This window comes from Hemitrygon akajei, unplaced genomic scaffold (assembly GCF_048418815.1).
Source record: "Hemitrygon akajei unplaced genomic scaffold, sHemAka1.3 Scf000139, whole genome shotgun sequence".
Classification (NCBI taxonomy): domain Eukaryota; kingdom Metazoa; phylum Chordata; class Chondrichthyes; order Myliobatiformes; family Dasyatidae; genus Hemitrygon; species Hemitrygon akajei.
The window spans coordinates 1,285,555-1,311,046 of record NW_027332025.1 but is presented as its reverse complement, the minus strand read 5'-3'; the positions used below and the strand labels follow the sequence as shown (position 1 = coordinate 1,311,046).

General features: G+C 43.5%; 3 protein-coding genes across 7 annotated transcripts in view; 2 read left to right on the top strand and 1 right to left on the bottom strand.

Annotated features, from left to right (window-relative positions):
• The window catches only part of LOC140723834 (uncharacterized), a 13,034-nt gene extending 2,760 nt beyond the window's left edge, over positions 1 to 10,274 (top strand). For 2 of the 3 annotated variants that reach the window (XM_073038394.1, XM_073038395.1), the window contains exon 2: positions 4,631 to 10,274. In XM_073038394.1, coding sequence (XP_072894495.1) covers positions 5,020 to 5,721 — 702 coding nt within the window. In that variant the 5' untranslated portion in view covers positions 4,631 to 5,019 and the 3' untranslated portion in view covers positions 5,722 to 10,274. Of the gene's footprint in view, positions 1 to 2,489; positions 2,584 to 4,630 lie in introns of those variants that run through there. The other variant, XM_073038396.1, reaches the window with a different exon arrangement.
• LOC140723833 (uncharacterized) overlaps positions 1 to 25,492 on the top strand; it is a 115,531-nt gene that overhangs the window by 84,523 nt on the left and 5,516 nt on the right. The gene's annotated exons all lie outside the window — the stretch shown is intronic.
• LOC140723829 (uncharacterized) lies at positions 2,854 to 25,492 on the bottom strand. 3 transcript variants are annotated; one of them, XR_012097975.1, is made up of 4 exons: positions 25,351 to 25,492; positions 20,023 to 20,188; positions 15,626 to 17,092; positions 2,854 to 2,913 (listed from the first exon to the last, which is right to left on the bottom strand). XR_012097975.1 is itself a non-coding variant. In XM_073038382.1 (4 exons), the coding sequence occupies exon 4, from the start codon at positions 16,770 to 16,772 to the stop codon at positions 15,735 to 15,737; it is 1,038 nt and encodes a 345-aa protein (XP_072894483.1). In that variant the 5' UTR covers positions 16,773 to 17,092; positions 20,023 to 20,188; positions 21,040 to 21,066; positions 25,351 to 25,492; the 3' UTR covers positions 14,607 to 15,734. The 3 variants fall into 3 exon arrangements, 2 of the variants coding, with proteins under 2 accessions (XP_072894483.1, XP_072894482.1); XM_073038382.1 differs by lacking the exon at positions 2,854 to 2,913 and adding an exon at positions 21,040 to 21,066 and having other exon boundaries at positions 14,607 to 17,092; XM_073038381.1 differs by lacking the exon at positions 2,854 to 2,913 and having other exon boundaries at positions 14,607 to 17,092.

Here is a 25,492-nt window from a genome sequence, read left to right as displayed (position 1 = left end):
AATCCGGTGCCGCTTGTACAAGTACAAAATTGATTTTCTTTCTAAAATTAGAGCCAGCGGCTTTTAATCAGGTGCGCTCTGTAGTGCGAAATCTACGGTACACTAATCTTGCTTAATATGTTGAAAAGAATGTTTCATCTTTAACTTTATGACTTTTGGAGATCAGTTCATCTTCCACTCAGTTAACTATTAAGAATAACAGAAATTTTGACCGGGGTGCCCAAACTTTTGCCTACCAATGTATATACGGTGTGCAAAAGCACTGGCGAGAAAATCCTTCAGTACTGCTACAGGCCTGTTACATAGGCTGTGTGAGAGTGAAGATGAAGTCGATGAAACCCAGAGGAGATCAAAGTGCTTATTGACAGTGACTTGCTAGCTGTAGAAATCAATACCTCTCTATATAAAATTCAGTGTGCACATGTTGTTCTCACTGGGCAAAAATTTGCACAGCACAAGGTTTTTGTGCACACTGGTGATTACAAATTGGAGGGGACATTGGTGGGAAGGTGGGGAGACCTCCAGTGTCCCTGATGTCCTCACCTACAAGATGGGCATCCAGCTGCAGCTTGTAACCCAGCACTTTAAGGAGTTGGATCTTGAAATGGATGAATTCCGGATCAGCCAGGAGTGGGAGGGGGTGATAGAAATGACAGAAAGAGAGGTGTGTTACATCGAGGTGCAGGACACAGGAAACTGGGTGAGAGTCAGGAAGGGGAATGAGGTTAAACAGCCATCGTAGAATACTCCTGTGGCCATCCCCCACAACAATAGGTGGACCACTTTCGAAACTGTTGGGGGAGGGATTATCTGGCAGAGGTAAGTCAAAGATGTGATAGGGGATTCGATAGTTAGGGGAACAGAACTAGAAGGGGACTAATATCCTAGTGGTAAGGCTTGCAAGTGCTAGTGGGGTATTTAAAGTTCCAGGTAGGGAGGAACCAGAATGACAGAACAGATAATGGAGGGGGTGAATTTAATTGAATTGACTTTAATACTTATATCCTTCATATACATGAGCAGTAGAAATATTTACATTATGTCTCTGTCTAAATGTGCAATGTGCAATTTATGGTAATTTATAATAAACAGTATGTACAACAGGACAGTCAACATAACATAGAAATACAGTTGTATCAGCACGAATTAATCAGTCTGATGGCCTGGTAGAAGAAGCTGTCCCAGAACCTGCTGGTCCTGGCTTTTATGCTGCGGTACCATTTCCCAGATGGTAGCAGCTGGAGCAGTTGCTGGTTGGCTTGACTGGGATCCCCATTGACCCTTCGGGTCCTCTTTACAGCCCTGAATAGTGGGAAGTTCACATCTACAGATGCGCTGGGCTGTCCGCACCACTCTCTGCAGAGTCGTGCAATTGAGGGAAGTACAGTCCCCATACCAGGCAGTGACACAGCCAGTCACAATGCTCTCAATTGTGACCCTGTAGAAATTTCTTAGGATGTAGGTCCCCATTTCAAACTTTTCAATGCTCTGAGGTGAAAGAGGCACTGTTGTGTTTTTTTCCACCACACAACCAGTATGTATGGACCATATATTATGATATTGTAGCCATTGCTGGGACTTGGTTCCAGCCAATAGTCTGAGGAATATAGAAGAACAAATCTTTCTCCAGTGATCACAGAACATGCTAAGAAACAAAGGTTGATATATTAAGTGATTTTAATTTTCCATATATTGATTGAGACTCCCATACCATAAAAAGACTATTGGGGTAGAGTTTGTCAAATGTGCCCTTAATCGGGACGTAGAATTCCCAATGTAGAAGTTGCATATGCAATTGCGTGTGCAATAAACTATCAGGAAATGATCCGGGGCTGTTGACAGAAATTAGTGATCATAATGCCATGAGATTCAAAGTAAATATGGAAAAAGAGAGGTCTGGACCATGGGTTGAGATTCTAAATTGGAGAAAGGTCAATTTTGATGGCGTCAGAAAAGATCTGCCAAGTGTGGATTGGGACAAGCTGTCTTCTGGCAAATTATGATAATTTGCTAATTTATAATTTTACTAATTTGATAATTTATGATAATTACCATAATTAGTTGGTGAGTGGGAGTTCTTCAGAAGTGAAATTTTGATGATGCAGAGTTTGTAGGTGCCTGCAAAACTAAAAGTTGAAAGATAACTGGTGCAGGGAACCTTGGTTTTCAAGAGATATCGAGGCCCTGGATATTTTGCTCCTCTCAATGCCTCAGACTGAAGGGTGCTACAATATCATAATTCCACACCGTGAGCTCATCCGACAATTTTTTCAGTTGTCTTCTCTTGGTTTCTAAAAGCTTCCCAATAGTTTCTGCTCTTTTGTTTGCCCTCTCTTTGGCTTTTATGGTGGCTTTGGCTTCTCATTTCAGCCACGGTTGTGTCCTTCTGCCTTTCCAATGCTTCCAGTTCTTTGGGATATATCTACCACGCACCTCCCGAGTTGCTCCCAGAAACTCCAGCCATTACTGCTCCGTCGTCATTCCTACCAGATTCCCCTTCCTGTCAAGTTTGGCCAGCTTTTCTGTCACAGAAACATGGAGAAGGTCAGAACAGAAACAAGCCCACTCTGTACGATCAGAATGGTAATCTATACGGGAGACAAAATAGATGGGGGAGGTTTAAAATAGTAGTTTAGCATCTGTATTTGCTCAGGAGATGGACACAGGTGAGGCAAGGCAGCATCAACTTCATGGACCCTGTACACATTACAGAGGTGGAGGTGTTTGCTGTCTTTAGGCAAATTAGCGTGGATCAATCCCCAGGGCCTGGCAAGTTGTTCCCCAGGACCCTGCGGAAGACAAGTGCAGAAATTATTGGGGCCCAAGCACAGATATTTAAATCATCCTTAGTGACAGGTGAGGTACTGCAGGATTGGAGGACAGCCGATGTTGTTCCACTGTTCGAGAAGGGCTCTGAGGAGAAACGAGAAAATGTTACGTTTGTGAGCTTGAGATCAGTAGTGGGAAAGTTATTAGAACGTATGTGCAGGAACCGGATATATAAGTATTTGGATCGATTTGGACTGATTAAGGATAGACAGCATGGTTTTGTGCATGGTAGGTCATGTCTGACCAGTCTTATAGAGTCTCTCGAGGAAGTTATCAGGAAAGTGGATGAAGACAAGGCAGTGGACGTTGTCTACATGGACGTCAGCAAGGCACTTGACAAAGTCTCATATGGGAGGTTGGTCAAGAAGGTTCAGTCATTCAGCATTCAAGATTAGACAGTAAATTGGATGAGACACTATCTTTGGGAGAAGCCAGAGTGGGGTAGCAGATGGTTGCCTCTCTGACCGGAGGCCTGTGACTAGTGGTGTGCCACAGGGATCAGAGCTGGATCTGTTGTTGTTTGTCATCTATATCAGTAGTCTGGATGATAAGATGGTTAGGGATCAGCAAATTTGTGGATGAAACCGAGACTGGGGATTCAGCGGACTGCAAGAAGACTATCATGGCTTGCAGTGCGAACTGGACCAGGTGGAAATATGGCTTGAGAAATGGAAAATGGAATTCAATGCAGACAAGTGCGAGGTGTTGCATGTTGGTGAGACCTACCAGGGTGGGTCTTACACAGTGACTGGTAGGACATGGAGGAGTGTTGTTGAGGAATGGGATCTGGGAATACAGGTTTATATCTCACTGAAACTGGTGTCACAGTTCGATAGGGACGGAAAGAAAGATTTTGTCACATAGTCCTTCATAAACCAAAGTACTGAATGGTATGTTATGTTGACTTTGTACAAGACATTGGTGAGGCCTAATTTGGAGTATTGAGTGCAGTTTTGGTCAGCAACCTACAGGAAAGATGTCAAGACTTTGAAAGAGTTCAGAGAAAATTCACAAGGATGTTGTCAGGTCTGGAGGACTTGGGTTATAAGGAGAGATTGAACAAGCCAGGACTTTATTCCTTGGAATGTAGAAGATTGAGGGGAGATTTGATGGAGTTATATGACTATTTAGAGGTTTATAGATAGGGTAAAAGCAAGCTGGCTTTTACCACTGAGATGGGGTGCGACTACAACCAGAGGCCATGGGTTAAGGGTGAAAGGTGAAATGTTAAGGGAAACATGAGGGGAAACTTCTGCCGGGTGAGTTTCCAAAGAGATCACCAGCTCATAACCCAGCACGGATGGAAAGCGTGCAGGGGAACCAGCTGGATTCGAACTCAGGAGCTTTCATCCCGAAGTCTGGCTTTGATGCCACTACGCCACCAGCCAGGTCAGGAGATATTGACATGGCATTGAAACTGTGGCACTTTAAATGAACATTACATAAAGGAAAACCCCAGCTGCACGTCAACAAAGGCTATTTGCGTGAGAGGGTTTCTGTTACTGTGGGGCCAGGCACCCTTTCAGCTCAATGGGAAGAGGGAATAATTCAAATGGACAGAGTCAAACAGAGCCAAGTCACAGATTGGAGATGGCATAAGTGCCCCATTCTTACAGAACATCAGAGGGTTTGAGGGTCATTCCAGATACCAGCACTGTGCCCAGTTAGAAGGAGAATTCGCTCTCCAATGTGTTGAACTTTACTGTAACAGTGTGATGTCAGATCACACCTTGGCAACTCAAGTGATCTCATCTCAAATGTTGTCCTTCACCCACTGATGGATTTTTAAATCTTTTTACAGGTTAAAATCGACAAGGAATTTGTCTATGGGAATTCAAACACAACACACCAGTTGTGCTGTCTCTGTCTAGATATTTAAGGAGCAAGAGATTCAACCAGCCATCCTTCCTGCTCAGACTGTGGGGAGGGATTCACTCGGTCATCTGACCAACTGACACGTCTGTCATTTTACACAGGGGAGAGGCCGTTCACCTGCTCAGACTGTGAGAATGGATTCACTCGGTAATCTCAACTGAAGGTTCACGCTGGGCAAGGTCATTCATCTGTTCTGTGTGTGGGAAGGGGTTCAGTCAGTTTTCCCACCTGTGGGCACACCAGTCAGTTCACACTGGGCAGAGGCTGGTCATCTGCTGAATTTCTGGGGATGGATTCACTCAGTCATCTGGCCTAATGGCTCACCAGCGAGTTCACAACGGGCAGCGGCTGTTCGCCTGCTCAGAATGTGGGAAGGGATTCACTTGCTCATCTAAACTGAAGGTACATCAGCGTGTTCACACTGGGGAGAGGCCGTTCACCTGCTCAGACTGTGGGAAGGGATTCACTTGCTCATCCACACTGAAGGCACACCAGCGAGTTCACACTGGGGTGTGGCCGTTCACCTGCTCAGAATGTGGGAAGGGATTCAGTCAGTCATCTGATCTACAAAAACACCACCGAGTTCACACTGGGGAGAGGCCGTTCATCTGCTCAGACTGTGGGAAGGGATTCAGTCATTCATCCACCCTACACAGTCACCAACGAGTTCACACTGGGGAGAGGCCATTCACCTGCTCAGAATGTGGGAAAGGATTCAGTCATTCATCGACCCTACACAGACACCAGCGAGTTCACACTGGGGAGAAGCCATTCACCTGCTCAGAATGTGGGAAGGGATTCACTCAGTCATCTGATCTACAAAACCACCAGCGAGTTCATACTGGGGAGAGGCCATTCACCTGCTCAGTCTGTGGGAAGAGATTCACACAGTCGTCCAAACTATTGGCACACCAGTCAGTTCACACTGGGGAGCGGCCGTTCACCTGCTCAGACTGTGGGAAGGGATTCACGCTGTCAACTAATCTACTGAGACACCAGCGAGTTCACACTGGGTAGAGGCTAATCACCTGCTCAGACTTTGGGAAGAGATTCTCTCGGCCACCTTCACCAAATGTGCATCATTGTCAACTCAAACTGGAGTTTCAGGAAGGTATTAAGAAAGAGCAAGAATTCACTGGCAGAGAGGACGGAACCTACTGCCTGAGGGTGGTTTCTGCCCAGAACATTTGGGCAGAACCCGCAGCGTCACAGTAGCAGTCCGAGAGCAGCGTCACATCAGCAGCCAGGAGCAGCGTCACAACCTGCGGTAAGATGCCAAACTTTAAATAATTGTTGAGACTTTCAGGGAAAGGAGCACTGCTGTCACTGCGTTTGGGTTAACTCCGCCATCGGGATCATCGCACACAGGCACTTCTTGAAAACGGCACAAGGCTTAAGAAGAGCTCGCAAACGTTCGAGAGAGTTCACCCAGTTTGGAACCATAATGATCCAGTAGAGAAACGGAGGTGCAGCTCCGAAATCGTCTCCGAAGTCCGACAGGCAGCCAGTTTTTCATCTAATCCTAATGCTAAGGTGGATGCTAATGCTACTGCCTTATGACTAATCTTGACTAGACTAATAACTGACATGACTGATTATTTATGACTACTGACTAATAACTAAGAACTATGAGCTGCCAAACTTGCAAAAATAAAAATAAAAAAGGAAAAAGAAGGAAAGTTGTTTTGTCATTGAATAGAATCCGGTTAACCTGGAGTCCTGAAAAAGGAAGGAAATCAAGTTCAGATAAAACAACATCAAAGCATCACCAAAATTTGTACTCTCACCTGTGAACAGCCTGCAGAGGGAATCAAACATGTCTGATCAAGCTATTAGGAAATCGGTTGAGCAACTCAAGCTGGAGAGAATGACAGCAAAAAGATTGTTTTCTCGTCTGGCCAACAGCATTACCAGGACCTATGAAGACATGTCTGAAAGAGGAGCTCAGAGTGAGTTTCAATAAACTCACAATGGAAGCCGAGAGAGTCATGGAAGCCAATGATGATGCGGAGGCCGGACTCACTGCAGAACGGGAGGCGGAGCTGAACACAGAGAAAGTAGCTGTATCAACTGAACAGCAAAAAGCCGACCTGGCAAAGACGGCAAATGAGTGAGAGTTGAAACTAAAGGAAATCAGAATGCTGATCCAGGAGACTCTTTGGACCAACTTTGGAAATGTTGAGTGGCTCACAGTACCACAAGCAGCAGAGGATGAATGTGAAGATGTCGCTGCTGTACAACCCGATGGCCACCAGGAGGCGTATGGCTTCATGCTTAACCACCTGCAAGGACTGGTAAAGACAGCAAAGGAGGTGGGAACGATGGATCCCGCCAGGGGATCAGAAGCACCTTCAGAGTCGCCTAAAGGGGCTCGAACTCAACGTCCGCAAGTTGGTTTCCAAGAAGGCCCACTTCATACGGGCAAGGAGAAAGGAGGATGCTGAAAGACTAACACCGACAGCATTGGGCTTTTCCTCCAATTTTCCCATGCCAGCCATCAGACTGAAACCGACGTCCCTTCCCAAGTTTCCTGGCAGCAGACGTGATTTTCACAGGTGGAGAAAGGACTGGGAAGCACTCCAGAGGCAGGGAGAGCCGACCGCTTCAAGAGAGGTGAAAAAGGTTCAACTGCTGGACAGTCTTGACGACAAAGTCAGAAGAGACCTTCGCCTCAATACTTATAAAACTGCAGATGACATCTTCCGTGTTCTAGAAAACCGCTATGGAAATCGAGCGTGGAAATCGGAAGTGGGATAGTATTGGCGCAGCATGCGAGCCAAAATGCGCGGGTTGCGGCTGCGGAAACTGCCAGCCAGGCGGCAAAGGAATGACTCTTGCTGAAGAGAGGGAACTTGTATACAAATTCATATAAAATCAAAGCAATAGTGATAAGGGAGAAAGAAAGGCACGAACATTGACTTCTCTAACTTCCGTTAATGCCCCTCCTCCCCTTCTTACCCCATCCCTGACATACTTAGTTGCCCATCACTCTGCCTGTTCTCCATTTCCCTCTGGTGCTCCCCTCCCCCTTTCTTCCTCCCTAGGCCTCTGTCCCATGACCCTTTCCCTTCTCCAGCTCTGTATCACTTTTGCCAATCACCTTTCCAGCTTTCAGCTTCACTCCGCCCCCTCCTATCATTTCGCATTTCCCCCTCCCCCTCCTACTTTCAAATCTCTTAGTATCTTTCCTTTCTGTTAGTCCTGACGAAGGGTCTCGGCCTGAGACATCGACAGTGCTTCTCCCTATAGATGCTGCCTGGCCTGCTGTGTTCCACCAGCATTGTGTGTGTGTTGTTTGAATTTCCAGCATCTGCAGATTTCCTCGTGTTTGCACAATATACGAAGGATACTTCACATTATGGATCATATATACAAAAAAATAAAATCAAAGCAATAGTGATAAGCGTGTACGCTGAAAAGGCATTTGATTCGGTTAATTGGAATTTTCTTTACAGTTTTACATAGATTTGGTTTCCATAACAATTATTAAAACTATACAGGCACTATATGACAACCCTACCGCTAGGATTAAAATCAATGGATATTTATCAAATAGTCTTACCCTAGAAAGGGGCACAAGACAGGGTTGTGCATGGTCAGCACTACTCTTCGCATTATATCTGGAACCATTAGCTCAATACATCAGACAAAATGGGGAATTACTAGTAAAGGGACAGAGCATAAATTGGCTTGTTACGTGGATGACATTTTGATCTATCTAGGGCAACCAACATACTCTTTACCTGATTGATGCAATCCTTTGAACAATATGGTCAATTATCAGGATACAAGATCAACACAGATAAAACCCAATTACTTTCATATTACTATAGCCCACCAAGAGAAATTGAAAGTAGATATCCCTGGGCATGGCAAACAGAGTCTTTCAAATATTTGGGCATCATTATGCCAAAAGGTTAGGCAACATTATCAGAATGTAATTATCAGCCTTTATATAAAAAAAACATTAAGGAATATATAGCAAGATGGAACCTGATTCCTTTCTTTTAGTTTCAGTTCAAGGATTGAGTCTATTATAATGAATATACTGCCCATACTGTTATAGCTCTTTCAGCCCCTACCAATAGAGATTAATCAAAGTCAATTCAATGAACGGAACAAGATGTTATCAAGGTATATTTGGCAATGTAAAAGGCCTAGAGTTCATCTCAAAACTTTGCAATTAGCAAAGGAAAAGGGTGGATGCGGCCTAACTTCTCTTAGAGGTTATTACTTTGCAGCACAGTTGAGAGCTGTGATGTGCTGGAGCAACGCATCATATGACGCTCAATGGAAAAACATTGAGGAGCGGGTACTTCCCATCCCCATGCAAGCAATTTTGGCTGATAATAACTTGCAAAGGTACATAAATACTATTGATAATCCATGGGTGAAATTGACTCTTAAAATATGACAAACTACTATAAAAGAATATAATCTAGAGGGAGATACTGCAATTTTTCAATGGTGTGCATATGACTCGGATTTTACACGAAATAAATTGGATGCTAGATTTAAGGACTGGACAGCTAAAGGAATAACAGTTCTTTGCAACATAATAAAAGAAGGAACACTGTTCAGCTTTGAAATGTTGAAAGAGAAACATTTAGAAAAACAAGATTTTTATCAGTATTTATAGATGCGACAGTATGTTAATAGGATGCTTAAAATTGTAACCAAGGCAAGTACATGCATGATAGAGCTATTTAGTAAAGCATATAATTCAGATAACGGTAGTAGAATTATTTCAAGCATGTATAAGGGTTTGTCAAATCTTAAAACATATTTGACTTCATACATTAAAACAAAATGGGAGAAGCAAGGAGGGATAATTATATCTGAGGAAGAATGGACAATAATATGGAGGTATCAATGGAAGTGTACCAGTTCTCAGAAATGGAGGGAGTTCGGATGGAAAAACTTGATAAGATATTTTATTACACCCTCTCAGAAATTCCATTATGATTGTAACCTCCCTGTTTGCTGGAGAAACTGTGGAAATCGAAATGCAAATCATTATTAAATTTTTTATGACTGCCCTGTTATCAAAGACTATTGTAGGGGGATACACAATGGCATCTTTAAATGTGAAATACCCTTGGGGAGTAAGACCATATATTTTGGATATATACCTCAAGAATGGTTGAAAAAAGATAAATATTTAATGAATATATCGTTGGCGGCTGGTAAAAAGACTGTTACTAGGAAATGGTTATCACAGGAGAGCCCAACTTTAAATGCATGGATGGAAATTACAATGGACATTTACAAATTGGAGAAGATAATCATAATCTGGAACAATTTGATTCATACTGGGAAAAATAGTTTAACTACGTAATGCCTCATAGGCCTGATTTTATTCTCACAAATCAATGAATTTGCTGCAAAAAAAAACGTTATTTTTTCCTTTTGCTTGTTTTTTCTTTTACTCTTTTCTATAAGTGTATACCTCAGATAAATTCTATGCAGAGATTTGTGGCACATATAATTATATGATATATATCTACAATGTCTGAAATACATCTTCTGGAAATGTTTGATGATGAACTTCAATAAAAAAAACAAGAAAAAACAGTCAGATAAAACTTTTAAGTATATATTTTCATCAAAAATGAACAGAATTCAGCACTCCATGTGTGTATTTGCAATCGTGATAAGAAATACAGACCAGAAAACTTAAATGAGAGGCCAACTCAGAACAATAAATCATCACTCTGGAAGAAAACATTAACCAGTGAAATTAGTCTGACCCTCCATGGGAGACATCCCAACAATCTGAGTAGACTAGATGGTGACAAGGAAGCCTTGAGCACCTGACTGAGAGTTGGAGACCTCTTCCCAAAAAACAAAGGGGTTTCTTGCAGAAATACAGGACAAGATGTTTGACAAAAGGGGTAAAACATCAAAAGTACATGAAATATTAACAAACGTGGAAGTTAGTGCAGAAAATGCCAGAGAAATCAGACACAATCCAACACATTCCAGGATCCTGCAGCAGATTAACTCAATCTGATTACTTACAAAGGTACAAACAAATGGCAACTATCATTCACCAAAATCTTGCTTTAAAATACAAACTCATGAATGCCCTCCATCACTTCATAAAGGTACCATAATACAAGCCCGATACAGTTTTAGTGTCAAAATCTTGCAAATTAGATGATAATCAATAAATTATTTCAGATAGTACAATACATAAAAACCATCCGGATATAATATTACAGGATAAACAAACAGGAACAACTCCCCCAACAGATAAAACCATTCCCAACACACAAGTGTTCTTCAACCAGTGGAGCACCTCACCACAGGTATTGTTTGTGTCATCAGTCAGACAACCAAATTATTTTCTGTCAATCAGCTTCCAAATGTTGCTACTCTGTCATTTGTTGCCACATCTTGCTGCTGATTCCCTTCTCCTCATCATACGTTCTTAACCCAACCATCATCCAGAGCCCCAATCTCTGCCCTGTGCAGACTTGCCTCTGGTTTCTGACCCTGCTTCATTGAACATTCAACTAATCGTTTCCCATTCTGCTTTCAGTCTTTAGAGAACAGTGGTGTTCTCTAACAACACTTTAGAAGCAGGGAAAGTGACCCATAATGTGGAAATGAGTCGTGATTAAGGAGTTTAACTCCCAATGTCATTCTTCCGCATCCAGAGATTAGAGGGGTGAAGAACATCTCAGACAGAACTGCAGTCAGCTCGACTTCTTCAGTCAGTAGAAAATTAAAGGGAAACCTCTTCACCCACAGTGTGGTGACTGTTTAGAACCCATCACCACAGGGAGAGTGAGAGGGGGAAAACGGGAGGATTTAAAAGGACTGTTGTGGAACAGAATCACTGGGTCCAGCTGGCCTGAGTTGACTCTCTACTGTACACTAGGTGTGTTGTAAATTCACCAAGACAGAGTTTAAAATGAACTGATTTATTTCTCTCAGATCCAGAATATTAAACTCCAGTCCCATTAAAGGTGAATATGCAGCAGAAGAAACTCCTCCCATGCCCAGTGACCAGGGTGCAGAACTGGGTGTGGCGAGCAGCAGCAATAATTGCAGAGTTCAGCACCGACAGTCACTCTCGAAATTGCATTCAGCAACAGTGATGGACAAATATCCAGCATGCAGCTTATTGAAACTTTCTCCGCAGTGTGAACCCAGTAGTCTGTCACAAGTATAACAATGTTTAGGTTACGACTAGAGATGACAGGGATTTGGAGTGCGGGGCTATCCAAGGAGAGAAATGTTCTTTCTTGTGAATTTGTAAGAGAGATTTTGTGCTCCTTTGCTGGGGAGATGAGAAGACGCGAATGGAGAGAGTGGGCCCTTTTTCTTTTTTTTTGTTACCTTTACTACCCCTATAGTCAAAGTAAGAATTATAAAGCTCAATCATTTAATCACATATTGTGTACTGTTTTGTATTTCAGGGTACTGATTTGTTACAGGGGACACAACACACAGCACCCACCCAGACAAGATTTCTTAAGTTTGGCCGGGCTGCGGGTCTATCACCCCCTATATTAAGCTGAAAGCCAAAGCAAGAGTTACATAAGGTTAGATTAAAGGACACTCAGGCTGTTTACAAGAAGGGTCAGAGCCGTCTCTATTTCCTGAGGAGACTGAGGTCCTTTAACATCTGCCGGACGATGCTGAGTCTGTGGTGGCCAGTGCTATCATGTTTGCTGTTGTGTGCTGGGGCAGCAGGCTGAGGGTAGCAGACACCAACAGAAACAACAAACTCATTCGTAAGGCCAGTGATGTGTCTGGACTCTCTGACGGTGGTGTCTGAAAAGAGGATGCTGTCCATGTTGCAGGCCATCTTGGACAATGACTCCCATCCACTCCATAATGTACTGGTTAGGCACAGGAGTACATTCAGCCAGAGACTCATTCCACCAAGATGTAACACTGAGCGTCATAGGAAGTCATTCCTGCCTGTGTCCATCAAACCTTACAACTTCTCCCTCGGAGTTTCAGACACCCTGAGCCAATAGGCTGGTCCTGGACCTATTTCCACTTACCCCTAGACATTGATAGAGCTTGTTTCTTATTATTGATTATTATTCCTACACTTCTATGTTTATTATTGCTAACCTGTTTTATATGTGTATTTGCATTATTGATATTGTTTTGCTTATTTTACTAATAAACACCTTTAGCTAAAGTGATTTGATTACCAAATTGGGGGGCCGGTGAATCGGGATCGATTTCCCTTATCTGATCTGGTTGTGTGAGAAACCAGAAAGACAGGCAGCAGAAATGGATGTTGACGAGTTTCTGTTAAACCCTATGGGTTTAAAGAAAGCTAAAAAGTCTGAGTTGTGGGAAATGGTGGAGTCCTTGGAACTCAAGGAGGTTAAGAAAGGGATGACGAAGGCAGAGATACAAGGTAAGATAGCTGAACATTGTCACGATATTCAAGGCGGAGTTGTTAGAACACTTTCCTGTAGGGAAAGGGGAGGTCCAGTTACGTCTGGAAGAGAATTAAGTTGGAGGTGGAGGAGGCAGTAAAACAGCGACAGTTTGAGAGGGAGAAATGGCAACACGTGGATAGCGGGGCAGACCGCGGGGAAAAGTTTAATGTTAGTCAGGAGATTAGGTCAGTACCTCCATTCGAGGAGACAGACATTGATCGGTACTTCTTGCATTTTGAAAAAGTGGCCGCGAACCAGAAGTGGCCTAGAGATAAGTGGGTGGTGTTGTTACAAAGTGTACTTAAAGGGAAGGCTCAACGTGCATACGCAGCATATATGTCTGATTTGGTTAAAAAGGAATGCAATCCTTTTGGGTCAGATGGACTTGGTTCAGTGAAGAAAGGGTTAACCTTGGCACCAGAGGAAAATGAGGATTCTCAGTCATTTGTGTTAAAAGTTAGTGATGAGATAAAAGCTGGTGAGATGGATGTTATTGAAGATACTGAGGGAAAAAGTGTTACTGGACTTTTGAATAAAGTAAATGTAAAGTCAGGTTTGGTTCCAGGACTGTTGTGCAAAGGGAAGGGATCATTAATTAAACAATGGTTTGTTAACAAGGTGTTTGTTTTGAAACTTAGGATGCACAACTTGGTGATGTTGCTCAAGTATGTGATTTGGAGAGGCAGAACTTGAAGTGTTGTTTTGGCCCAGAGAGACCATCTGCTAGTGTCATTAAGGAAATTAATCAAATTAAAATCCTGAAGATAAAATTAATGACCTGCTTAAAATTAATGAGTGGTGTGGAAGTTCAGAAAATAGGCTTAGTTTATTAAACATTGGTGATAAGCTTTGTTTTCTGGACGAAGCTTGTGAAAATTAAAGGCAATATCATAGTAGGTTGACTGAAAGTTAAGTTTAGAAGTAAAATAGAGATTACTATTTGCACAAACTTCTATAATGTACTACATTATAATCACTCATGTATTGGTTCACTCTTTGTGATATACACCTAAGCTAAGAATTAACTCCACTGTAGAAAAAGAATTACTGTCACTTATCCTGGCATTACAGCATTACAGCATTTGTCCAGCACAGAAACCAGTGATAGTTTATACTGATCACAACCCCTTGGTATTTTTGACAAACATGAAGAATAAAAATAGACGGTTATTAAGTTGGAGTCTGTTGTTACAAGAATATGATATGAAAATACAACATGTAAAGGGAAATGATAATGTAATTGCTGATTGTTTATCTAGGTGTTAATTTGAAAGTATATCTGTGTTATCCTTGTAGTTAAAAACCACTTCTGTATTAGATTAGACTCTGTAATGTGCTTTACTAGTTAATCTTCACCCCGGTGAAAATTCTTTGAAGGGTGGGGGTGTTCTGTGTGCTGAACAGACCAGATGGAAATGGGGTCCAGAGCTGACCCTCCCCCCCCCCACCTTTGAGGACTATGCTGCTAATGAGAGAGAGAGAGAGAGAGAGAGAGAGAGAGAGAGAGAGAGAGAGAGAGAGAGAGAGAGAGAGATGAAGAACAGAGGTAGAGACATCTGCTACAGATAAGAGAGAGAGAGACGACAGATTTATGTATTATGGCTTCTTCACTGATGGAAAGGTAAACAAAACCTTTTGCTGCAGGGACACTTCTTTCCTCGTTAACATTCCTGAGGAGACATCAGGAGTGGCCTAGTTTGATGGACATAGACACATTGAGTTGATGGATGGCTGATACCCAGTCAGTGGGGATAAAAGACGGGTCTGGGGAGACACCCTCAGACACAACAGTGGTCACTGAAAGAGTGTTGTGCACCCACAGGAAGGTGGGGGCTTCGAGGACCGAATCAGGAGATCGGTCACAAAAGCTCACAGTGTGACGGCAGGGCTGGTGGGGGCTTGTGTATGTGTCCACTCATGCCAGAGTGACGAGTCCACGACTGAAGAACAGTCCAGCTGAGAACGGAGGGGTCATAACCGAATGACCACAATGGTACAACGGCACAAGACAACAGAAGGTTTGCCTGCTGCAGCTGCCCAATCTCATGCTCGCTCTCTCTCTCCCTCTCCAACAATTGCAGCACAGCAACGGTACCTCAGCATGGACGAACTGAACTGAACTTTATATTCTCTTATGACTAGTCATTTACCCCTAGACATTCATAGAGCTTGTTTATTATTATTGATTATTATCCCTACACTTTTATGTTTATTATTGCTAACATGTTTTATATGTGTATTTGCATTATTGATACTGTTTTGCTTATTTTACTAACAAACACCTTTAGTTAAAGTACCACCAGACTCCAACGTATCCTTCCATTTCTGCTGGTTTGTTAACCCAGTTACGGGGTACGTAACAGCATAATTTACTTAGTATTATTTAATTATTTATGGTTTTATATTGCTATATTTCCTATTCTTGGTTGGTGCGACTGTAACGAAACCCAATTTCCCTCGGGAACAATAAAGTATGTCTGTGTCTGATTACTGAGTGAATTGCTTACCACATTCACAGCAGATGAACGGACACTCGCCGGTAAGAACTCAATGATGCACACTTGGTTGATTTGGCTGAGAAAATCTTTTCCCGAAGTCTGAGCAGGTGATCAGCCTCTACCCAGTGTGAACTCGCTGATGTACCTTCAGTTTAGATGACCGAGTGAATCCCTTCCCACAGTCTGAGCAGGTGAATGGCCGCTCCCCGGTATGAATTCGCTGGTGTGCCAGTAGGTCGGATGACCGAGTGAATCCCTTCCCACAGTCTGAGCAGGTGAATGGCCTCTCTACAGTGTGAATTCTCTGATGTACCTTCAGTTGAGATGATTCAGTGAATCCCTTCCCACAGTCTGAGCAGGTGAATAGCCACTCACCAGTGTGAACTGACTGGTGTCTCAGTAACTGAGATGACCGGGTGAATCCCTTCCTACAGACTAAGCAAGTGTACAGCCTCTCCCCAGTGTGAACTGACTGGTGTACCTTCAGCTGGGATGAGCAAATGAATCCCTTCCCACAGTCTGAGCAGATGAACGGCCTCTCTCCAGTGTGAACTCGCTGATGTACCTTCAGTTGGGATGACCAAGTGAATCTCTTCCCACAGTCTGAGCAGGTGAATGGCCTCTCCCCGGTGTGAACTCGCTGATGTACCTTCAGTTGGGGTGAGCAAGTGAATCCCTTCCCACAGTCTGAGCAGGTGAACGGCCGCTCCCCGGTGTGAATTCGCTGGTGTGCCACTAGGTTAGATGACCGAGTGAATCCCTTCCCACAGTCTGAGCAGGTGAATGGCCTCTCCCCGGTGTGAACTCGCTGATGTACCTTCAGTTGGGATGACCGAGTGAATCTCTTCCCACAGTTCGAGCAGGTGAACGGCCGCTCGCCGGTGTGAACTCGCCGGTGTGCCATTAGGGCGGATGACTGAGTGAATCCCTTCTCACAGTCTGAGCAGGTGAATGGCCTTTCGCCAGTGTGAACTGACTGGTGTGTGAGTAGGTCGGATGACTGAGTGAATCCCTTTCCACAGTCTGAGCAAGTGAATGGTCTCTCTCCAGTGTGAACTCTCTGATGTACCTTCAGTTGGGATGACCGAATGAATCCCTTCCCACAGTCTGAGCAGGTGAATGGTCGCTCCCCGGTGTGAACTCGCTGGTGAGCCATTAGGTTAGATGACAAAATGAATCTTTCCCCACAAATTCAGCAGGTGACCAGCTTCTGCCCAGTGTGATCTGACTAGTGTGTCACAGGTGGGAAGACAACTGAATCCCTTCTCACAAACAGAACAGGTGAATGGCCTTGTCCCAGTGTGAACTTGCTGATGTACCTTCAGTTGCAATGACCGAGTGAATCCTTCCCCGCAGTCTGAGCAGGAAGGATAATCGAGTGAATCCCTTGCTCCACTTCTTAAATATCAAAAGAGGCAGCAAAACGTGTGTGTTGTGTTAGACATTCCCGTAGACGAATTCCTTGTCATTTTTAAACTGTAAAAAGATTTACAAAATCCATCAATTGGTTTAGAACAACATTTCAGATGAGATCACTTGAGTTGTCAAGGTGTGATCTGACATCACACTGTTACAGTGAAGTTCAACCCAATTTGGAGAGAGAAATGACCTTCTAACTGGGCACAGTGCTGGTATCTGGAATGTCTATCAAACTCTCTGATGTTCTTCCTGTCTCTTTATAAGAATGCAGCATTTCTGCCATCTCCAATCTGTGCCTTGGCTCAGTTTGACTCTCTCCATTGGTATTATTCCCTGTTCCCACTGAGCTGCATGTGTGCTGGCCCCACAGTAACTGAAACACTCTCACAGAAATAGCCGGCAGAGCATTCCAAACACCCACCACTCTCTGTGTGAAAAACTTACCCCTGACATCCACTCGGTATCTATTTCCAAGCACATTAAAACTATGTCCCCTCGTGTTAGCCATTTCAGCCCTGGGAATAAACATCTGGCTGTCCACACGATCAATACCCCTCATCATCTTATACACTTAAAAATGCTCTAAACATAAAGAATGAAGTTATACATTGCTTTGAGTATTTGTCAGAAGTATACAACATTATAAGGGTAAAGATAGGGTAAATGGAAGGAGGATTTTCCACTGAGGTTGGGTGCAATGATAACCAGAAGTCATAGGTAAGTGGAAAAGTTGAAAATTTAATGGGAACATGTGGAAAAGCTCTTTACTGAAATGGTTGTGAGAGTGTGGAATGAGATGTCAGCACCAGTGGTGAATATGAGCTCGGTTTCACAATTTAAAAGAAGTTTGGATGGGAGCCTGGATGGTAGGGGTATGGAGGGTGATGGTCTTGGTGCAGGTAGTTGCACAGCTTAAATGGTTTTTTTCAGCATTGACTAGATGGGCCAAATAGCCTCTTTCTGTACTGAACTTCTCCATGTTTCTATGTCGGAGAAGCTGGCCAAACTTGTTTGGAAGGGAAAAGGTAGGAGTGACAATGGAGCAGCAATGGCTGGAGCTTCTGGGAGCAATTCGGAAGCTGAGTGATCGATGCATCCCAAAAAAGTGGAAGCATTGGAAAGGTAGGAGGACACAACCATGGCTGAAATGAGAAGCCAAAGACAACATAAAAGCCAAAGAGAGGGGAAACAAAAGAGCAAACACTATTTTGAAGCTTTTAGAACCTAACAGAAGACAACTAAAAAAATCTCAGATGAACGCAGGACGTGGAATTATGATATTGTAGTCATTAATGAGTCTTGGCAGCACCCAACAGTCTGAGGCATTTAGAGGAACAAAATATCCGGGGCCTCAATATTTCCTGAAAGTCAAGTTTTCTGCACTGGTTACGTTTCAACTTTTATGTTGTTAAGCACATACAAACTCTGCAGTCTCAAAATTTCACTTCTCAAAGCCTCCCACTTACCAAGTACTCCTTTTCCAGGAAACAGCCTGTCCCAAACCACACTTGTCAGATCCTTCCTGATACTATCAAAATTGACCTTTCTCCAATTTTGAATCTCAACCCTTGATCCAGACCTCTCTTTTTCCATCTTTATTTTGAATTTCATGGGATTATGATCACTAATTTCTGTCACCAGCCCTGATCATTTCCTAACAGCTTAATGCACACTTCTACATCAGGAATTTTACATACTGATTAAGGGCACATTTGAGAAACTCTACCCCATCTACCCCTTTTACACTATTCGAGTCCCAGTCAATACAGGTAGTCCCTGAGTTACGAAGTCCGACTTACGGACAACTTGTACATACGAACCGAGGAAGGAGAACGCAGTCCGCCATTTTAAGTCATTGCCATTGACACTGTGTTGAGTGTTTAACTTTGTTTTGGGCTTAAATTTTTCTTAGTAAGATTTACCCTGACCTCACACCCCCCTCCCGCCATTCCTGTCAGCTGGTGGCGCAGTCAGCTCAGCACCAGGCTAGAGAACGGAGGTTCCCGAGTTTGTTTTAGTGACAGACTGCTCCTGTGCCGGGTTGATGTCGATCCAGTGACTCCCGTACCCTCCATGCAGGGTTGGTATCGAGCTCGCAACTCGACCTCGTAAAAAAAAACACTGCCACCTCCAGTTTAAATTCCCACACAGAATATTGTGCAAGATCAAATACCCAGACCCAGCACAACCCCCAGTCCCATTTAACCTGTCTCAGTGTGGTGCAGTTCAGGACCTGGGGAATTTAGTGCTGCAGTTCTTAGGACCCAGTGGACCTCGGGAGCTGGCGCAGGTCGGCACCCACCGCCTGCAGTGTTTCTGTTCCATTGACAGGAAGCGATCGCATTTGAAAATAAAGTGCGAATAATAAAGCGTTTGGAAAGAGGTGAAATACCATGTCATTGGAAAAGCGTTAGGCTACAGTCGGTCAACTATCGTAACACATCTAAATGATAATGGATAAATTGAGAATAATGGAGCATGTGAAAGTCCCTGCCATGATGAAAGCTACAATTATTACTAAGCAACACGATAGTTTAATTATTGGAATACTTACATTTCTTAAGTGTTTTATATGCATAGGAAAGTAAAATATATACTATATACTAAGACAAATGTTTGACTAACTGACGCTAAATAATATCGGATATATTTGTTCCGACATACGTACAAATCTGTCTTAAAGACGGACTCAGGTACAGAACTCATATGTAACCCAGGGACGGCCTGTATATGGAAAGTTAAAATCACTTACTGAATCAACTTTTGTTTCTCGGCATGGTCTGCAATCTCTCTACAAATTTGTTCCTCTACATCCCTAAGACTGTTGAGTGTAAACAAGTTCCAATAATGTCTACAATATCATAATTCCCTTTCCTGAGCTCATCTGGCTTTCCTATGATGCTTCTTGCATTGTGATATACACAACTCAGCACATTCATCGTACCATGCTCAACCATGATTTCAATGTTTGTCTAAATGAGACTCACCAAACTTTCTCCTGACTGAGTCAATGGAAATTCTAAGTCAGAAGGGTTCTCTCCAGTTGATGCTCTCAATCCTCGGGCTGGTTCACTTGTTGCTGTTCCCTTCTTCAGCTGTGGTTTGCTTCCAGTTGGGGTATTTCTTCCAATAGACCTCTCACCGCAGGTCTAACTTTAACCAGAGAGATAATAAAGCACATTAACAATAAAAAGGAGAACCAAACATTTCTGCTTAATGTTACTAAGAACAAAACTCACTGGAAGTTAAAAGTTGAATGCAGATATAATGATCTCAGTAAACAATCTTTTATTGTCCGTCACATGTCACAGAATAATATGGGATAAGGTGCCATCATTCAGTCAGGAACAGAATTAGATGATTCAATCCATCTGGTCTGCCCCACCATTCAACCATGGTTGATTTTTATTCCAACACAATATTCCTGCCTTCCTCCTGTAACCCTGCAGCTACTTAGCAATCTGGAATATATTAATCTCTGTCATAAATATACCCAAATGGCAGCCTCAACCAACCTCTGCTGCAACAAACTCCAGAGATCAGACATCTTTTGGACAACACGTTTTTTCTCAGTTTTAAAGTTTCTCATCTTTATTCTGAGATTGTGCTCTCATATCACAGACTCTCTGTCTAATGGAAACCACCTCTCCATGTCCACTGTAACCAGGCTTTTCAGCATTTGGTAGGTTTACTTAACAATACATCCCTCCACCGTCCCTCTGAACTCCATTGACCATAGGTCCAGAACCATCAAATGCTCCTCACACATAAATTCAATCATTCCTGAGATTATTCATGTGAACCTTGTTAGCAACTATTGTACTGAACACATTTCCAGGAAAAACAGACAAAGTGGTACCAGGTTAATTTATAGGGAAAGTTGTGCTTTCTTCACTGTTGTACCAGCACAGAACGAGCCATTTCCATTCCCAGGTTAAATCAGGTCAATTTCAGGAAATATCAACCAGTCCAGGGTGAATGTAATAAAAAGAAGCTGCAATTACCAGAAATGCTCGGCAGGTAAGGAACAGCTGTGGGGAGAGGAACAAACATTACAATTCAGGTTAATAACGTTTTGTCAGAATGACTTCAAACATTTTCAGTTTTTAGTGCAGATCTCCCGCAACTTGAGATTCTGCTTGACTTGCACCGAGTGGCCAACAGGTGACAGTGAGAGGGGGGATTTCTAAACACAGTTTGAACACCAAACTGCTGTAAACACAGAAAAGCCCATTTACTCATAGCCACTCCTCAGATTAGTAATCAATGCTTCCAAAGGAACTCCAGAAACAAACACCTGATCCTACAACAGAAGTACACACTTAACACCTCATAAGCCCAAGCAGCTCAATCCTGGGTCCATTTTACCTGGATCAAAAACTGTGTTATCCCAGGACCAAACCTCACAATCACACAGCTGAATCTGCTGCTCACCGACCCTGAGAGTTTCACACATCATCCCTGAATCTCACACTGGGTAGTGCAGTCCGGGATTTCCCCACAACCAATGTGCAGCTGCTCGAAATTTCTGCTTCATTGCAGAAGGATGACCATCCAGCCCCTTCTGTAGAAACACTAACCAAAGTCAAAGCCATCACAGGACTAGAGTCCAAGCACCAACTCTCCCAGTACTCTTTGCTGACTGTAATATGATGAAGTGTGTCAGCCCGTCACTGTTCATAAACTAGCACCTCCACACCAATACACAACAGAACTGGTACCTGATGACCCTCTGCCATTCCAGCTAACAAAAAGTGATTTTGGAAATAACTCAGTGAGGTTGAAGGTGTAAAAGTATAGTTCACAATGAAGACTATGGTTAGAAGGATTGCTGATATATATCACTGAAAAGGTGAGATACAGGGTGGACCAAGGTTGACCCAGATAGTTGATGCATATCACTGAAGCTGGGGGGAGAGAGACTGGACAGAGGTTGAACAAGATGGGCAGGGAATGAGCAGATGGAACCAGATGGGAGAAGAGATCAAGGACAATCACTGATGGTTCTCCAGCAATATGCAGATACTGAATTAATGGTACATACTACTGTATAAAGGATTCTAAAATGACAAAGTTAGAACAAACAGTAAGAAATTTGCCAGATATATTTTGATCCTCACCGTATTTTTATCAACAAGCTTTCCATCCTGACACTTCATGCTTTTTATGGTAACTACTCTGCCCATGACTGTGAGGATCTGCAGAGACATTTAGATCCAGATCAGCACATCACAGCAACCACTCTACCCCTAGACTTCCCAGTCCCTTGGTAAAGCAGGCAATGAAATCAAAGATCCCCACAACCTGCGACGTTCTCCTTTCTCAGACACCCCAGTCTGGGAGAATACACAACAGCCACAAAGCTCACGGACAAATGTGAGGAGCCTCAGGAAGCGAGGTGACTTGGGGAAAGTTAACGAGACTCAGTGGCCAACATCAGATTTCCCCAACACAACATGTGATCTTGCATCACAAACAGGAGGGCGGGAGAGTTCTGCAGGAAAAAGCCTTATGTGACCTGTCCGTGGGTCACCCATTTCAACTCTGCAGAAATAAGACAGCCTGGGCACCTGGTTTCGATCGTTCAATGCAGATTAAGTGAAGTCGACACATTTTTGACCAGCCCAGATAATCGGAAAATAAGTGAGTAATTGGTCCTCAGTTCGGAGCTCACAGCCAACATCGGATCTCCCCTCTCGGGATCGGTCTCAATACTCACCGATGGGAAAGCGATATCATTGGGCCACAGACTGTGATCCGACCCCTGGCTCCCCGACCCAGGAGGCGAGGACACCTTCCCCAATCCTACAGACCATCCACTTCAGTACTGAGCAGAAAGGAAAATACCGCCCACCCAGAGACAGTGAGCATGCGCGAAGGGATTGTTACATTGGCGGTTAAATGGGAGGGGCAAATGGGATCACGTGACTAGTGGGATCTCCCACCCCAGGCAGAGAGTCCAGCTACCCACCACTTCTGTGGAAAGAGACAACCTTGCCACTTACATCTCCTCTCACCTTAAATGTATTAGACATTTAAACCCCCAGGAAAAATATATCATCTATCCACTCAGATTCAGTTTTATATCACTGGCGTGCATCATGAAATGTGTTAATTTTGCAGCAGCAGTTCAATGCAATACATAATATAGAAGAAAAAAATAAAATAATAAAAATAAATAACTAAATCAATTACAGTATACATATATCTGGGACCATTGCTCGTCGTGATTTTTATAAAATGACCTGGATGAGGAAGTGAAGGGATGTGTTAGTAAATTTGCTGATGACACAAAGCTTGGGGGTGTTGTGGATAGTGTGGAGGGTGTTAGAGGTTACAGCGGGACATTGAAAGAATGCAAAACTGGGCCGAGAGGTCGCAATTGGAGTTCAACCCGGATAAGTTTGAAGTTGTTCATTTTGTTTGGTCAAACATGATGGCAGAATATAGCATTAATGATAAGACTCATGGCAGTGTGGAGGATCAGCGGGATCTTGGGGTCCGAGTCCATAGGACACTCAAAGCTGCTACGCAGGTTGACTCTAATGGTTAAGATGACGTATGGTGCATTGACCTTTATTAATCGTGGGAATGCGTTTAGAAGTGAAAGGTAATGTTGCAGCTATACAGGACCCTGGTCACATGCCACTGTGCTCAATTCTGGTCGCCTTACTACAGGAAGAATGTGGAAACCTTAGAAAGAATGCAGAGGAGGTTTACAAGGATATTGCCTGGATTGGGGAGCATGCCATATGAGAATAGGGGGACTGAACTCGGCCTTTTCTCCTTGGAGTGATGGAGGATAAGAGGTGACCTGATCGAGGTGTATAAGATTATAAGAGGCATAGGTCGTGTTCAAGGTTTCAATGTCTATTTGGAAATCAGATGGCAGAGGGGAAGAATCTGTTTCTGAATCACTGAGTGTGTGCCTTCAGGCTTCTATATCTCCGTCTCTGATGGTAACATTGAGAAAAGGGCAGCCCTGGGTGCCGGAGTTCCTTAACATTGGACGCTGCCTTTTGAGAAACTGCTTCTAATCCTCTGGTAATCTTATAAACATCTATCCAGTCTCACCCCAGAGAAAACAACACAAGTATGTCCAGCCTCTCGTTATAGCTCATGCCCACTAATCCAGGCAGTGTCCTGGTAAACTTCTTCTGTGCCCTTTCCAAAGCCCCGACATCCTTCCGAGAATGGGGGCGACCAGAACTGTATGAAACACTCCAGATGTGGTCTAACTAGTTTAATAAAGCTGCAACGCAACTTCCCGACTGTTGAACTCAATGCTTCAACTGATAAAGACAACCATGCCATTTGCCTTCTTAACCACCCGATCAATCTGTGCAGTCTCTTTCTTGGAACGATGAACTTGGAGTCTAAGATCCCTCAGACAGGATGAAGAGGTCAATACTCCCCAATGCCATTAGGCTTTACAATTCAACCGCCAGGACTTAAGAACTTTTTAAAAGCTATTATTAAGGCTTTTTGAGATAGTGATTTAGATGCATATCAATTTTTTTACTGAGTTAAGTATTGTATGTAATTAGTTTTGCTACAACAAGTGTATGGGACATTAGAAAAAAAAGTTGAATTTCCCCATGGGGATGAATAAAGTATCTATCTATCTATCTATCATCAACACTGTTCAGGGTTTTGCATTTAACAGTGTACTGTCGCATACATTCGACCTACCGATCTGCCAAGATGATCATCACTAATCAAATCTCACTGAGATTTCTCAGGTCCTGTTGAATTTATTGCCAACTGCACAAGTACGGGAAGGTACAGGTACAGAGAAATACTGACTTGTGGCAGCATCACAGGCAAGTACATTCAGATAACACACGGAACACAAATTATATATTTCTCTGTCAGTAACAATACAGAAACATGTTTTACTTCATCCTTCTAATAGGACCAGAACAACAGGGGCTGAGCGCCGGCTCATCTCAGACGGTTCGGTGTGAAGGTCTCACAACCCGGACCGACCCCGGCAGATTCTGTGAAGGAAGCGAGGCGAGGCCACCAGTTCGGAAAAGTTCATCCCCTCCCCCTTCAGGTTTCACCGATCACCTTGTGTTTCTCTCTCCCTCCCCACCCCCACCTTTTATTCTCCAGTCCTGCCGAAGGGTTTCGGCCGGTAATATCGACTGTACTCTTTCCTGGATTCTGCCCGGACTGCTGAGTTCCTCCAGCATTTTGTGCGCGTTGCTCGCATTTCCAGCATCTGCAGATTTTCTCTTGTTTGAGTTCGGGAAAGTTAACTCACCACCCAACGTCAGAACTCCCCGATCGGGACCGGCTTCAATACTCACCGAAGGGAAATTGTTGCTGCTGCCCCGCAGAGAATAATCCGCCTCCGGCTCCCCATCCAAGGGGGCGAGAACCCCCTCCCGATCCCGATCTCACCGCCGTCCCGCTTTCACAAAGAACGAAAAAACAACACTGCCTTTCCCG